The sequence below is a fragment of the Sesamum indicum genome, linkage group LG12 (assembly GCF_026168435.1).
Source record: "Sesamum indicum cultivar Baizhima isolate 11 linkage group LG12, ASM2616843v1, whole genome shotgun sequence".
NCBI lineage: Eukaryota > Viridiplantae > Streptophyta > Magnoliopsida > Lamiales > Pedaliaceae > Sesamum > Sesamum indicum.
The window spans coordinates 6,186,526-6,202,587 of record NC_142668.1 but is presented as its reverse complement, the minus strand read 5'-3'; the positions used below and the strand labels follow the sequence as shown (position 1 = coordinate 6,202,587).

General features: G+C 32.2%; 1 protein-coding gene across 2 annotated transcripts; it reads right to left on the bottom strand.

The window, feature by feature from the left end:
* Positions 1-10,828: 10,828 nt before the first annotated feature.
* LOC105178672 (DNA-directed RNA polymerases II and V subunit 8A) lies at positions 10,829-13,719 on the bottom strand. 2 transcript variants are annotated; one of them, XM_020699331.2, is made up of 5 exons: positions 13,593-13,719; positions 13,412-13,506; positions 12,264-12,421; positions 11,409-11,503; positions 10,829-11,197 (listed from the first exon to the last, which is right to left on the bottom strand). In XM_020699331.2, the coding sequence occupies exons 2-5, from the start codon at positions 13,482-13,484 to the stop codon at positions 11,086-11,088; spliced, it is 438 nt and encodes a 145-aa protein (XP_020554990.1). In that variant the 5' UTR covers positions 13,485-13,506; positions 13,593-13,719; the 3' UTR covers positions 10,829-11,085. The 2 variants fall into 2 exon arrangements, with proteins under 2 accessions (XP_020554990.1, XP_088732103.1); XM_088875977.1 differs by having other exon boundaries at positions 13,412-13,661.
* Between the last annotated feature and the right edge of the window lie 2,343 nt (positions 13,720-16,062).

Here is a 16,062-nt window from a genome sequence, read left to right as displayed (position 1 = left end):
TCAAGGTCTATCCCATTGCGATTCTAGGAAGTAGGTTAGTGCCCAGAAACAATGTTGGAGTTCCTCAAGTGTTGATCCAGTGGGCACATTCCACTCCCGAGCTGAGCCTGCCAAGAAACTACGTTGTTGCTGCCAAGTTCCCTAACTTTGATCCTTGGGGACAAGGATCTAAAAAAAGGGGAAGGAATATCGTGATTCAAAGCGAAAACGCGACTTTACAAAGCAGCCGTCCGATAGAAGGAAGGAACGAGAGCCGTCAGATCGAGGGCGCCAAAGAGATTGGGGCAAATTTTAAATCGGAAGCTCATTGCGACGTCGTTTCATCACAATTAGGGCGCAATGCGAGAGGAGAGGAAATTGGGGATTTTGGGAAGGTCAATTGTTCCCGATTTGCACCATCAACCAACACGTGGACGGTGGAAAAATAGTGAGCCGTTATGCAGTGGCTGTCGCCTCCATTTTGAGAAGCTTCAGGCGTGCCAAGATGAAGAACCAATTGAAGCTAGTAGAGGACAACACAGACTTGCAGTCTGCTTAACTTTTAATGCAATTTCAGCTTTTTTCTTCCTTACATTTTTGTCCGTATGTTGGAACTTGATTGTAAAAAGGAAAAACCGATTGTAAGGGAGACTTATGTTTTAATCATATTAATGAAATCTCTGTTCCTCTCATCTACTTTTTCTCTCTAATTCTCCTCATCCCCATTCTGTGTTCTTACATTTTCCGGTGAACAAATTATAACTGTGACAAAATCATGACCAATATTGATTAATCATGATAAAAATTTAAATTTTCGTCTTGATTTTATTTTATCGTGATTAATAATATTAATTTATTATATTTTTAAACTATGGTCACTTATAGTGAGACGAAAACTTAAATTTTTCGTACTGTCCACACATATAACTATTGACTCATTTGCCAGTGTTTGCAAGTGCAGTTGTCTTAAACTTTGGGATGGATTTCCGACAATATGTTTAGCGACAAATTGAGACGAACTTTTACAGTGGGTACCTTGATTATCGATAGATAGAACATTGATAATTTATTTTATTTTTTTTTTATTTTTCAATGGATTGTCTCCACAAGACAGTTGCAAAATGTTATTTTATTTAAAAAATACATATTAATTTTATTATTTTTTAATTCAATTCATTTTTAAATTAAATATAAAAGTTAAAATGGAATATAATTAAATTAAATGCAAAATTGATAAAATATAATATTAATAAGAATGCTACATTAATTAAAAAAATATATAATAAAATTCAGTATAATTTTATTTTGAAATTGCAATTCTAAAAAAAAAGAAGAAGAAAAAGAATCCTATTCTAAAGCTTCGTCATTCTTCTACTCCTCGTGAATCGACTGTTGGCCCTTAATGGGGATGTCTATTGTGGCAAGGTCATCGGATGGATGCTTAGGCGACTCTGAATTTGGTGGGACACCAAAATGTGTCAGCATGTGCTGCAACATTTTCTCCATTTGCTCAATCTGCCGCTCCAGTCCCAGGGTCCAGTGGCATTGGCACACTCCTTTACGATGGTGCTGCAATGGAGGTTTGGGGCTCTGAGCTCAAATCAAAGATCCAACCTTTTTTTAGTCAATTAGCTGCACTAATTCTTTCCTTGAGGCTCAACTTCCTCGTGAAAAATATTCTTTCCTTTCCAACATGCTAGCTCGATATGGCTAGTATGAGCAGAATCACTTTCTTGCTTAACTGCTGGAGAATCATGCGCATTTTTCGTATCAATTCCACCCTTTTGCCGGAAATTTGTGTTCCCCTCCAGACTTGATTTCCTTCCTTATTTAGTCTATATCTCCGTCAGATTATCGTTGGAAAGGTTGCATCTCTTCTAGAAGAGTGTTCATTTGTTGGTGCGAAACTCAACCTATTCAATAACAAACTATTATCTTAACCATGTCCCAAACAAAGTATTCAAACTAGGGTTGACGAACCCCTCTAGGTACTGAAGTTTACAATCTCTATGAATATGACCCAATCGGCCAAAAACGAAACAAAAGTTAGGCAATCTAGCATAAGTGAACCTAATGATAACTTCTTTCCCCTTTGGTGATCGTAGTCACATTATACGTTGAAGGAGATTTTGAATATTGAAAGCCTCTGCCTCCTCTTCCTATTGCCTTGCCTGACTCACGTTAATTCTAAGGCACGGTCTAAATAAAATTGAACTGTTGTCACACTTTGTATCTCTGAATTTAATTAAGATATTTTCAATATGTCTCGCCATATCCCTTGTTCCATGTTCGTACAAGAGGTAATGACAAACACCATGAATTCAAACTAGTCCAAGTTAACCTCGGTTATCCATTGTCCCTCTTCCACCATGTTTACCACAATAGGTTTTTACCAAAAATCCATGGGCCTTCTTCATTGCTTCGTTTCATATCAATCAGGTGAGAAAAAACCAAGAAAAATCTTTTCTCTTTAATCCACTTCAAATCCATTTCTTAAATCGCACTACCCACTTCACCAATCCCAATTCAATTTGCACACCCAGAACAAATCGGAATCTCTGCAGCATGAAAGAAACAAAAAGGTCAAAAAGCAAATCAACAAAAGATGACAAGGGAAGGAAAAATAAGTTAACTAGAAGCTACTAGCAAAACATCAAAGGAGAAAGTAAAGATCTCCTGCAGCTTAACCAATCCCAGGTACATTAAGTTTTGGCATAACGTTTGGTCTGTCTTCATCCACCTCAAGCTCTAGGCAATTACGTAATAACAAATTCTTTCTTACATTCAGATTGTTCTTCATTTTTTCCTTGATGTCCATTACGGTGTTGAAGTGGTTGTCAAACACATTTCTTTAATGTGCAGACATCAAGGTTATGTCATATAAAATGCGCCCCGCAATATGAAAGATCCCAAAAGATGTTTTTTTTTTTTTCGTCCACTTGTGTTCACTGCTGGGGGTGGGTGTGTTAGTGGATGTTCAACGCAGTACTAAATTGTTCCACCTATTGATGGATCTCATCTTTGGTCAGCTTTAGCCTTAAAAGCTTCCTCTCCTGCCACTTTTCAGTCAAGGATCTTTTATTCCTCTACTACAGATTTTTATGGGGGGGAGAAACTATTTGTGGCAATTAAAGTAGCATAACTTTCTTACGTATTGCTAGTGGAATGCCCATGTGTCATCCATCCAAATAGAGCACCCCATAATATCTATTGTATTTCATTTAGATACCATTCCATAGGCAGGTAGGTTATTTACAGTTCACATCAATGTTAGACGCATCATGAACGTCAAGTTCATAGCTTGATCGTGCATCTGCACATCCACATACCACAATTACAGCAAACCCTTGATCAATGACTGCATGCACACATCGATCAAATAGTTCAGATTCGACGGGCTAGGGATCACTAGAGTCAAGAACATGTACTCAGATTTCATACACATTCGTGGTGGGAGATTCTATGGTGTTCGGATAACCAACCAACATGAGTACGTCTGGCCATACTAACCGTGCAGTGCAAACACATCAGTATAGAAAGCTAGACTAACATTACGAGGCTCCACTGGTAAATCTGGGCGGGTCTAATTGAAGTACCTCCATGTCTCAGCATCTCATCTGCTGGTAATCACCCTAATGTGCAGCGTGCAGTTAAGGTTTGTCTGAGAATTAGGGTTGTCACTGATTCACAGTACTCCTGCACCCTATGGAGTGTAATCATAATATCTCCATAAACTCTTTCCTACATAAGTTAAATATTACCTCATATGGTGTTTTGAACCTTTTGTTCTTGTACTTCTGTTACGAACACCTAATCTTCTCATAATCCATACGTGCAGGTTGACAGTTAGTCTATTCTATGAAAGCCTAAACACCATCCTCAAACTTCTGCCTAATATCTACATCCCCTAACAGATCTTTCTCATACATCGGCCTTCTCAATTGTCTTAATATGGTTATTACTACCTACATAGATATATACATATCAATGTCTAACTGCGGTAGACACAACTGACCATTGTGACGCACAGTGTTTGCAATAATTTTGCAATAGGCAGAGAAGTTATTGTTAAATTAAACCGTTACACTTGCAACGATGAATTGCATTGGCGACAGCAAGTGAAAGCAGTAGCAAAAACTAGATAGTTTACGACGTATATTGTATCGGCTGTGCAACGGAAGCTAAAGTTGCAAAATATCTCTCGCAAAACTCCATTGCAAAATGTAGATGAAAAAATAATTGAACTATTTTTTCCGATAGTAATAGACGAGCCTAACACTGCGATGGCCTTTTCTATGGCAATCTATTGATATGCGTCATTATTTGTGAAGCCGTGGCAATAAGCGATACAAACTTGGAATTTTCATTGCATATTTTCTGTTGCAATAAAATAATTTTCCGGTATCGTATTATAAATTCTAACATCTTATTTATATTGTAATTTTTATTTGAAATAAGAAAACAACATCTTATAAATTGTAAAAAATCTTACTAAAATATTTCATAAAATTTAGAAGATGACCCAAACACCTTCTAATTCCAATTGAAGTTTGAACCCAATATTCTTTAATTAGCAAATCAAAAAAATCTTGAAAAATGTGAATTCAAGAGATAAAAAGAAAACTAAAAAATAATAAAAATAAAGGAACTTAACTGATGAGTATTGTTTGGCCATAAATTTATGAAGTATGCCAACTTCATCCCCACCTATAAAAAGGCATTAATTTATTCTAAACGAATTTTGATTCAAATATGTACTGTGTTTGATGTGATGGGGATGATCATAAAATCTAATGAAAATATATATGATGATTGATGATACAGAGTAGGTAAGTTGACAATGATGTTATCATCTTAATACACATTATTAATTAGTCCAACATAAATTTATAGACTTGATAGAGAAATTAATAAGAAGATAAATTAAAATAAAATTTCGTACAAATTATAATAATCAATCATCAATCATTTATATTAGTCAAAAATACACACTCAATACACAAATTATGTGCAGGTGCTATATATAATATTTTTTATTAAATTTCCAAAATATAAATGAGCAAAATAAAAGAGAAAGAAAGAAATGGATGCAAGAAAATTCACATATACAGAAAAATGTGGATAAGTGGGATCATAATTCTGTATAATGTAAAGTTGGATCAAATTCTCAATTCACATTATAATAAAAATAATATTAGCCACAATTTTAAAGTTTTTATCGTATTAAATAAGTGATAATAATTTTGATCTTATCATAATATAATTTTTAACGATAAGAATAATGCATTTTGTTGTCAATATTAACAATAAGTGACACAAATATAGTGACCATTTGTAGTCGTTCACTATTATGTCACTATATATGGGGTTTAATGGAATTTACCTTCCTATGAAAGTGCAAATGATCAAATTACCCTCTTATGAAAAAATAATAACAATTGATCCCCTGTATTTTTTAAAATGAAGCAAATTTACTCCTTAGAATATTGCGTCATTTTAAAAAGGAATAATTATATTTGCACGTATTGCCTTTTTACACAAACCACCTCTGTCTTTTTAAAAATTATAGAAACCATCCCTGCCTAGATAATACAAAAAAAAAAAGAAATTTCTAACTAGGAATAATCTTAACTAAGCATATTTTAACAAAAAAAAAATCATTTATACCCATAAATTTTGATTTTTCTTAAAACGTCGATGTATTTTAAAATTTTATCTGAATATTTTTCTATGTTAAAAAAATAAGTAAAAAATCTATTGTGTTTTTTTAAATAATTCAAACTCTCCCCTTTTGTGAGTTGCGCGTATACCTTTGTTATAATAGGTATTGATTTTCAATTTAATAATTAAAAAATAAAGATCCAAGTTTAATGTAATTTAAAATACATTTTGCATTCATATATATATAAGTATATATACAAAGTATAATATATAATGTAATAGGCATATATACATATATATATAGGCGGGCGACGGCCGCCGCTTTTGTGGACGGTGAGGCCATCGCCGTCCACACAGCACCCACTTTAATCGCTACCACACAAGGGGCAGGCGACCTCACGTGAGCTGGGGGCGAAGAATAAAAAAATATATACTATTTTTAATTATTTTAAAAAAATAAGTGAAAATAAACCTAAATGTATTAAAGTTTTAAATACATTGTAATGTTAATTTAAGTAATACTTATAATAAAAAAATATAACTTCAAAATTTTGATAAAACTTTTTGTATTTTGATATTATCATATATAATTATATTCGTTATATTTATATTTATTTAAATTAAAAAAGTGAGTTTTAGTATATTAATTTATGTATTGTGATTTTTCCATTTAAATTTTGATTTTAAAAACTTATATACTTTAGGTATTTTGATACCTAATTAATATATTTCACAAATAAATATAATTTAATAAAATATATTTAAACTAAATAATATTTTAAATTAATAAAAATTAATTAAATTATATATAAATTATTAAAATATAAAAAAAACAATGGACATTTGCACACTTAAAATAACTCCAAAAATAACAAAAAACGAAGCTCTTTTGCACTATAGGCGCGTGGCAAACACTCTCCACCAATTTGTATTAGAGAGTGGTGTTTCTGTTATTTTTTAAATGATACGAAAATTTTTTTACCTATAAACATACTATAGAGAATTTTACGCTATTTAAAAAAAAAAAGGGTGTCAGGCATTTTTTGCCTATTTCAAAAGTCAAACAATTATTATATGAGTGTATTTAATTTGGGAAAAGTACTATTTTAGTCCGTTAAGTATGCCTAATTTTAATTTTAATCCGATAACTATGTCCATTTTTGTTTAGGTCCAGTAACTTACGAAATTGCTTACTTTTAGTCATCTGACAGATTTTCGGACAATTTTACCCCTATGAGTGCATATGGACTAAAACTGCCTTTCAAAAGTTGCATAGGGTAAAATTGTCCGAAAATCTACTAGATGACTAAAAGTAAGCAATTTCGTAAGTTACTGGATCTAAACAAAAATGAACATAGTTATCGGACTAGAATTAAAATTAGGCATACTTAACGGATTAAAATAATACTTTTCCCAATTAATTTTTATTAGGAATTACAAAAAGCATTTATACTTTCATAAGATAGAGAAAGAGATTTCAACCCTTCATTTCATTTCCAACCCACATAAGTCGAGGGCTTGTTTGGTTTACAATTTATGTCCCAAACAAAATAATTAAAAATGAAAAGAACTTCTCACATAACCAATAAACTTTCTCTTCTTAAAATAAAATTTCATACAAATTAGATCATCTATCGACCATTTATCGTTAAAATAGGGTAAAATACAAATAATCCCTTGTGATATTGTAAATGAGCAAATTATCTCCTTATAAAAAAATATCAATTTACTTTCCTGTGTTTTTTAAAATACATCAATTTACTTCGTTGTATTTTCTAAAATGAAGCAATTTACCTCCTCAGACAGAAAGATAAATTGCTTCATTTGAAAAAGATACAGGAAGGGCTATATTTTTTATTACAGGGGAATAATTTTTTTATTTGTAATATCATAGGAGAGTAAATTGTATTACTATTAAAATACGTATAAAATACAGTAAAAATCTAAAAGAAAATCCCAATACGAGTACATGGAGATGAAGAAGTCAATTTGGAAATAAACATAAGCTTTCATGATAGTCATATTTGAAGGAAAGGATTTGGAGGGAGAGATTTCAAACAACTATAAATTAAATTAAATACTATTCGATACTTTGGGAGGATAACGTACGATTATTAATTACTCGTACATTAGTTTGAAATGTCAGCAACAATTCCTAGTTATAAAGGATTTTTTTTTTTTTTTTCTTTTCTAATATAAAGAAGATCAGTGCTGATTCCTCAACTGCCCCTAAGGAACTTGAATTCATGACTAAAGTCATAGGTGCAATTGCTGACAGTCCTCGTTATCCAAGTTGTATACATGGGTTGTAATTTGAAATTTGGAATTCCCGACTCCATTTCTTTGACTGTGTCGCAAGATTGAATTCTCACAATCTTATGAGTTCGATTCTTATAGATTTAGATTGTTACTCTGTTTTATGTTATTTCTTTATGTAATTTAATTTGTTGGTTAATTTTAAAAAATATTGATGAATTGCATATTGAATGTTGTAATAATAGTATGTCGGTTGATTTAAAACTATCGATATGTTAAAAAAAAATAAAAACGTTAAAGAGGAAATTTCGGACTCCATCGCATTTGGAAGAAATTGTTTGGCTATATTTTTTTAATTTAAAGAAAAAATAAATAAAAATTATCCCCCACTATATATTTTCTTAAAGAAAAAAAAGAACATTTTAGTTGTACATATTTATGTTATGTAATAAAGTCAGTGTTGCTATCATCTATCTATAGAACGTGACAATTCATAATTCATTTGTGTTGTATTTGGATCCGTAGATTTAAATTTTAAATTTTTTAATAATAAATTATTTGAATAATTCTAAATTTAGAGCATTTTAAATAATTTAATTTTAATTTTATTAAAAATTAATGAATCTCAAATTCTATTCATATAAAATCATTTAAAATATTTTTTTTAAATTCTTCCCTTAAATCCAAATACACTTTTAATCCTCTCAAAGCTCCGAACCCCGCCTCTTTGGGGCGGAATCAAGTCGAAGTCCATAACGGATTTCAAGCATTTGGTAAAACTCATTCTGAACTTTCTCCGAATAATATTTATAGATATTATGAATTTATTTATATTTTTTATTTTTATTCAAAATATGCATTTTACAAAATACATTATATTCTTGCTATATTAACAATTTATAGGATATCTACAAATAATAACTTTATTTTTTTAAAAAAAAATTATATCAATTAATTGAAGAAAAAATAAAAACTTAATGATGTAGGTTAGACCCATCAAATCCAAAGATAGTCCGAGACAGAATGGGGTGATTTTCAGGTCCTACTGAAATAGGGACAGGGCGGGGTAGGTATGCGGAGCCTAACAAATCTTGTATTCTGTCAAAAGAAAATAGGGAAAATTCCGAATCTAACAATACTCACCCCAAATTATGGGGTGGCAACGAGTCGAGCTCGCTTCTATAATTTCAAACTCGAGCTCAATGAGCTCACCAGTTCAAGCTCGAGCTCGAGCTCGACTCCTATATGTTGAGCTTGAGTTCAAACTATATTTTTTGTTAATTTTTTTGTTTTTTTATTTATTATTATTATAATTATAAATTATAATCACCAATTTTTTGCACTTATTTATAAGTAATAAAATAAATTGTATAATTCCTACTATATTATTGTTATTATTATTATTATTAGATTAAATAATGAGAATCACCAATTTTTTACATAAATTTATAAGTAATAAAATAGATTGTATAATGTATACTATATTATAAATATACCAAAATATAATATGAAATTCTAATTTATTGTTATAAATATAAACTACTGATTAGTTTAATAGTAATATAATTAGTAAATTGTACAAAAAAAAATCATTCTAAACAATTTAAAGTTATCGGGAAAGTATCAATTATCTGAAATAATACAATTGAAATATATAAAAATATTTTATAGTTGAAATTAATATATGTTCACAATCTACAAAATTTATATATATATAAATGTTAGTATAACATTGATGTAACTATCATCTTACATTGTTGAACAACATGGGTTAATCGGGCTATCAAAATTCAGATTAGACCGTTTGATAAAACTTATAGAAAAATAAATTTTGATAAAATTTTAGATTTATTGGATATATGGATGTCAAGATATCGTGCTCAAAATATAAAAGTAATCATTCAAGACGGTGTATCGTTGAATCAAACCATGTGATTTTAAATCATACTGTCTAATTTGATCTAATAAACACAGTCTTGTATATATTTAAATTTCGTATGAATTGTGCCCGGATTTTTTTAAGATATTGTAATTATTGATTAAACTTTTTAATCTCATTATATATAATAAAATAATAATTAGAATTATTCAACCATCATCATCATCATCATCATCACCATCATCATTATTATTATTATTATCATTTTTAGATTAATTCATAAGAATTACTAAATTTTGACATAAATTTATAAATAATAAAAATTATAAGTGAATTACTTGTCAATTTAAAAAATATATAACGTAATACAAATATATATTAAAATATAACATAAAGTTTATATATATCATATTAAATAATAATTTTAATTATAAAAAATATTATAATTTACTAAGTTGTTTATTAAATTTTTTTTGTATAAAAATTAAATGTATAAATAAAATATATGATATTAATTAATAATTATAATATATGGTCAATTTTGATTATAAAACTGATCAAATATTAAATATATAAAAAATTCAAAAAAAAATATATATATATTCACCAACTCACGAGCTAGCTCGCGAGCTGGTGAACAGCCATAACTGAGCTCGTCGCGGGTCCGGCTCATCTGCCACCCCTACCCCAAACCTGCTTCGTTACCATCCTTTCCGATACATACTTAGGTGAGTATGTACATAAGTGGACTGCCAATCGTTGTCCGAGAATACGATCATATTGTGCAACAAAATCCTAACATTGATATGTATGATTTATAATTCGCAATTCACTTCAAACACACACGACTATATACTCAAGCAGATGATAATATAATACTGTTATCATTGAAAATGCTGATATCGTCATGTATGATCCAACGATTCATGACTCACCGATGTATTTATGCACGTGGGTGGCACGATACGGGTCGTGCAAAAGACAGCACTCGGACATCTATCCAAATGATGAGCAGAAGCTAATCATCGCGAGGATAAAGCTTTACTTCACATGTTAAATAAAGCGCGCATCCTATTGCATGAGATACCTTACAAGTCTAGTACAGTTAAGAGGGTAAAATATAGCTCCTGCTAGTACATAACCACGGACAAACACAAGCCAAGTTATCAGGTGAGAATTATTGCTAGAATCAAAGTAGCTAAGAAGATGCGGATCTCAGCTCTGAAATATCAAGAAAGTTCATAGAAGCATAGCTAACATGTTTCTTTTCGGCAGCCAAGGAATTGAGGTCCTTGTAAGGCATTTGGATTTCAGACCTTTCTTAGGAGAATAAACAACCTTTGGTCAAGCTCAAATCGAGATGCAATTGAAGGGTCCCCCTTAAGCATCATCAAAAGTCCGCCAAATGAAACATAAATATCCCTGAAAACAACCAAAAATAAAGCTGATACCAGAGCTACATATAACAAGCATTCTCAAGATCGACACCCAAAATGAAATAAAAATCAGAAGTACAAACAAGCAGAAGCTACAGAAGCAAAACCAATGGGATGCTATTCCTATATGCTTAAAAAGGAATGGACTAGCGGGACTAAGAACTCGGATAAATGCATGATATGATATAGAGACATACGCTTTAACTTGCTTCTCTCTGGTTTCCTCGGAGATTTTGTACAATTTCCCTTGCATGACATAGTCAAACTTGTCTGCAAGTGATTTCCGGTTTCCCTGGATTCAAATTTGCAATACGAGCTGTCATTCATTAGGCATTGATATTCAAGAAAGCAAAGATTTAAATTATTTAATTAAAACAAAGTTCAGGTAAATAACATGCATTCAATCACCATGAAGGTCATCTACTACATGAAATCCTTTACATCTTTATAGCCTACTAAAAATTAGTGTATGTAGCAAGTGCCAAACCCTGGCTATTACTTTATTCAAGCAGAGATGAACTAGTTCAAAAAGTGAACCCAAACCCAATGCTCAAATAGCTTGATTCTTCTTTTTTCCTGTTTCCCGTTAGTTCAAGGAACTGGGTTGGCTCGCACTATTTGGGACTTCATAACCCAACTAACCATGCACAATTGGCAAAAATGTGCTCCAGATAGGCCTGGTATTCCTGATCCAAGCTTGCACGAAATTTAAACAAGGGAAGACCAAGCTAAGCCAAGCTACTTTCCTAAAAGACAGATACTCTAACTGAATGACCAAGATTAACAACCCCCAAATTAACAATTTCACTCAGCCAATATTGTAGAAGGAACATCAGATGTTACTGCTAGCTCATGTACCACGATGGACCCAACAACATGAGGGGTGTAATGATCTAATTGAATAGACCTACTAAAGATAGGCAACGACTGAAGCGTATTTATATTGGCACTAACAGGACAAGCCAACTTGGGTATTCTTGTGTGGACAAACCCAAAAGGAAAGCTAAGAAATCATAAACTGAACAAAATTAAACAGAGAGAGGAGAGATTACAGGAGTGTAGTAACCAGTATCTGGTGTTCCATCCAGGTTCAGCGTGGACGCTAATACCATCATAAATTTCTCGCCAACACGCATAGGATATATCTCAATATTGACATCAAGGTGCAAAAGCATGTCAAACTGCTCACTCCTAGCAGCAATGCGTGACACTGAAGATACCATAAAGAATGCTTGAAAAGAAGTAACAATTACACATGTTGAAAAACAAGTAAACTCAAGCTAAGATTCAGGTAATCTGCAACCATTCAATTACCAGAGCCAGAATACACGAACTTGCAATTCAAATATGCATGTGAATGTTCAAATCATACTGATTTCTAGTTATGATAACCAGTTCTTCTTTTAATTGTCAGTTTAGTGCATCAGACCAGAGTGTAAGCTTAAACATTATCATTGCCAGCAGTAATTCAGCAATTTCATTAATTGTGAAAACCTTAAAAATTTCTAAACTTCTATTAAGTCTTCGACAACCATGTGACTTTAGAGTAACATGATGAATTAAAAAATTCAGATCTTGGAGAAATGCCTGCTCAGTAGTTCGTATCAGGACCTCAGTTGCCACCTCTCTGCCGCACCTCATGGCCTCATACGAGAACAATAAACGAAAAGGAGAAAGACTAACAATAAACGGATGTTCCTAAACGTAGTGCATCTTTCGGCAGTTGGGTATAATCTACACAATGTTAAATTAGCATATCAATGCCATTTGATACACACCATGTAAAAGACAGTGCCGAGATAACAGCATCAGTACACTGTAACAACATCATAACTAGTTTGGTCAAAATTCACAACTTTCACCTATAAATACAAAACTCCCATCACTGCAAAGTGCAAACATCTCAACAGAACTTGTTCCAAGAGTTTTTCACCTTTTTCAGCTTACACCTCTTTTTTCCCTTTACTTTCTTTCAATTCAACCTTCACCATATCTGCTTATCTAATAAAACCTATTTTCTGCTTTGAAACAACCAAGACTATACAAATTATCAACTACTCAAAAGAACCCATTAAATCTTTTCCCGCATAAACAAAAAACATCATATCTACATCTCTGTCAATAACACACACACACACACAACATACACGGAGAGAATATAGTGCCAAAAAACTGGGGAATGAATTTCGACAAATTATACCTCTATCGAACTTTTTGCCATCTGGGTCTACTGCGTCAACCCGGAATATATCCTCAAAAAGTGTTTCCACCATCCTCGCAGCAGAGAAGAAGAACCTAAGCTCAAAAAATGTATGAAAGAGAAACTAAATCAAATTGACAAATCCTAGCGTTTTGATGATGATAATTCACACTTCACACACCAAAGAGAATCGTCAAGAGTCGCAATGCGCAACTCCGAGAGGGTTGTAGCGTATTTTGAGCTTCAATTTGATTCCAGCAGAGAGAATAAAACCCTTCGAAGTTAAGGATATATCCATCGAACCCCTATATTTTCGTGAAATTGCAAACATGGAAACAAACTTCTTTAAATTGTCATTCCTGAACTTCTATTTTTTATTATGCTGTGAAAGATAAAAGAGGACACATAATTTATACAGATGATTTTCAAAATAATAATTATATTATTACATAAATATTTTGTACAAAATGCATAAAACACTTCTGTGTTTTAAAAAGTTTACAAAAAAAATTGTCCTATTATGAGAATAGGCTAAAAACTCTCATGTGTTTTGTAAGACTCAGCTGAATCGCCCCATTTCCATTAAATCCAACTAACGGTGTTAATTTTTTAAAAAATAACCGTTATACCCTTACTTAATATATATTATTTCTTATTTTAATGATCGTTGGATTTTTTTTGATCAAATATTGATCGTTAGATCTAATTAATTAATCTCAACCGTTAGATTTTAAAAAAATAAAAGGTTTAGATTCAACAAATTATTTAATTTGTATTATATATAAATAATTTGAAATTTAAAAATATATTATTATTATATATTAAAAAAAATAACTACCCCACCCGACTCCCTTACCCCCGTTGCCCCCCCCCCCAACCCCCACCCCCTTCCCCCGACTCCCCCATCTCCTCAGCGGCAGCGCAGTTTTGTTAAAATTCTCATATTTTCGTAAATTCTTTATCAAATTGAGTGAGGCCTGTCTCCTTAGACTCGTCTTAAAGAGACGAGTCTGATGGTGGTGGTCTAAGATCGAGATTCGACCGGACGAAAATGAATCAACGGCAAACACGTTCGGCGGTCGTGGCTTGAGCCCATTCTCTCTAATTGACGAAAACTCAACTTCAAGGTATGAAAATGTTCGTCTTGAAGAGAGGATTCGAGAGGTACTATTGGCAGTCAAAAATTCGTCCGGGCGACGCCGAAAACTTATAAACAAATTTCTGGCAAAAAAGGGGGTGAAATTGCAGTTTTTCTTTTTTTATTTTTTTAATTAATTTTAATTAAATAAATTAAAATATGTTTTAGTTAATTAAGAATATTTTAAATAATTAATAATAATTGTAATAATAATTATTGTAATTAAAAATATATTTAATTAATTAAAATAATTTTAGATTTAATCATTAACAATTATAAAATTATTTAAATTTAATATAATATAATTTAATATTTAATATTAAATAAATTAAATATAATTTAATATTTAAATTTAATACTTATTTTTTAGGGTGAGAAATGGCAAAAGGAATACACAAAACAAGCAAAAAAGCCCTTTGTATGTTATATAGACCTATATAGGGGTATTTTAGTCCAAAGTGTCATTCCATATGAACCTAAATCGCAGAAAGTGACTACAAAATGCAGCAGACGCACGTCTCCTCCACTTCCTGTTAGTTGCTAACAGAATGAGGGTTTTTTGCTAACTAAAACAAAATAGGATGGCGTTTTTAGCCTATTTTGAAAATAGGGGGGGTGTTTTTTGCATATGTTTAAAATACAGGGGGGTTTTATGCATTTTGTCCCAATAACTTAATAAATTAAGTAATACATCAATATCCAATCACTACCAGAGTAATAGTTAAATTAGTCAAAAAAATATCCAAAATACATAGTGATAGGCGTATGCCCCCACTGACCAAGGAAAAAACAGAAATGGCCTCCTTATATTGAAAAATGCCATAAATACCATAGGATACGTGTCAACCCAATCGGATCGGGGTTGCTTTACCAGACCCGCTTTGCTGACCCATTTCAAGAATCTAATCCACATATCCATGATCTCGGCCACATGATCTCTAACAGCTCAGGCCTTAAGATGAAGCCACGTGGCCCAGTCGATGGAATATATATGGGTCTATGAATACCCTCATTAGAAAGCATTTATGGTAAGACATATTTATAACTTTCTACCTCATTTACTAAGTGAGACCGCCTATTTCCATCTCAAACTCAAGTTAATTTAAGTATCGAAGGGTCGTAGCTGGGGACCATCCCGGTTAGTCTCACGTAATTTCTTCTTCTCAAGGACCACTAAGCATTTGGGACCAGTACCATAGATTGCGGATCTTTGTTCTTGGGGAGGTCACGTATTCGACCAGGATCATTTGGCGTCGTCTGTGGAAAACACTGAGAGGAACACCCTTACTGCGAGATGGAAGGAAAGTCCAGAGGAGACCACACCAGGTGTCACTAGCCGCACCTAGCCAAGACGGCTGGCAGTGACTTGCGATGGATGAGCAGGCGGCTAAGGGATGACGGCCGACACGTAGGTGCACAAACGGCTATCAATTAGAGACTCTTACCAAATGGGGATTGCAATACTGTTCATACGAAAACTTCCTTGATGTGTGAGGATGCTATCCACCAAATA

Bases quoted from the DNA above. Each gene is read 5' to 3' on its own strand.
- LOC105178672 (XM_020699331.2), bottom strand. From the start codon at position 13,484: ATGGTGGAAACACTTTTTGAGGATATATTCCGGGTTGACGCAGTAGAC. The intron at 12,422-13,411 runs GTATAATTTGTC...TGGTATCTTCAG, and splicing joins TGGCAAAAAGTTCGATAGAG to TGTCACGCATTGCTGCTAGG. The intron at 11,198-11,408 runs GTATGTCTCTAT...GGTTGTTTTCAG, and splicing joins AGAGAGAAGCAAGTTAAAGC to GGATATTTATGTTTCATTTG.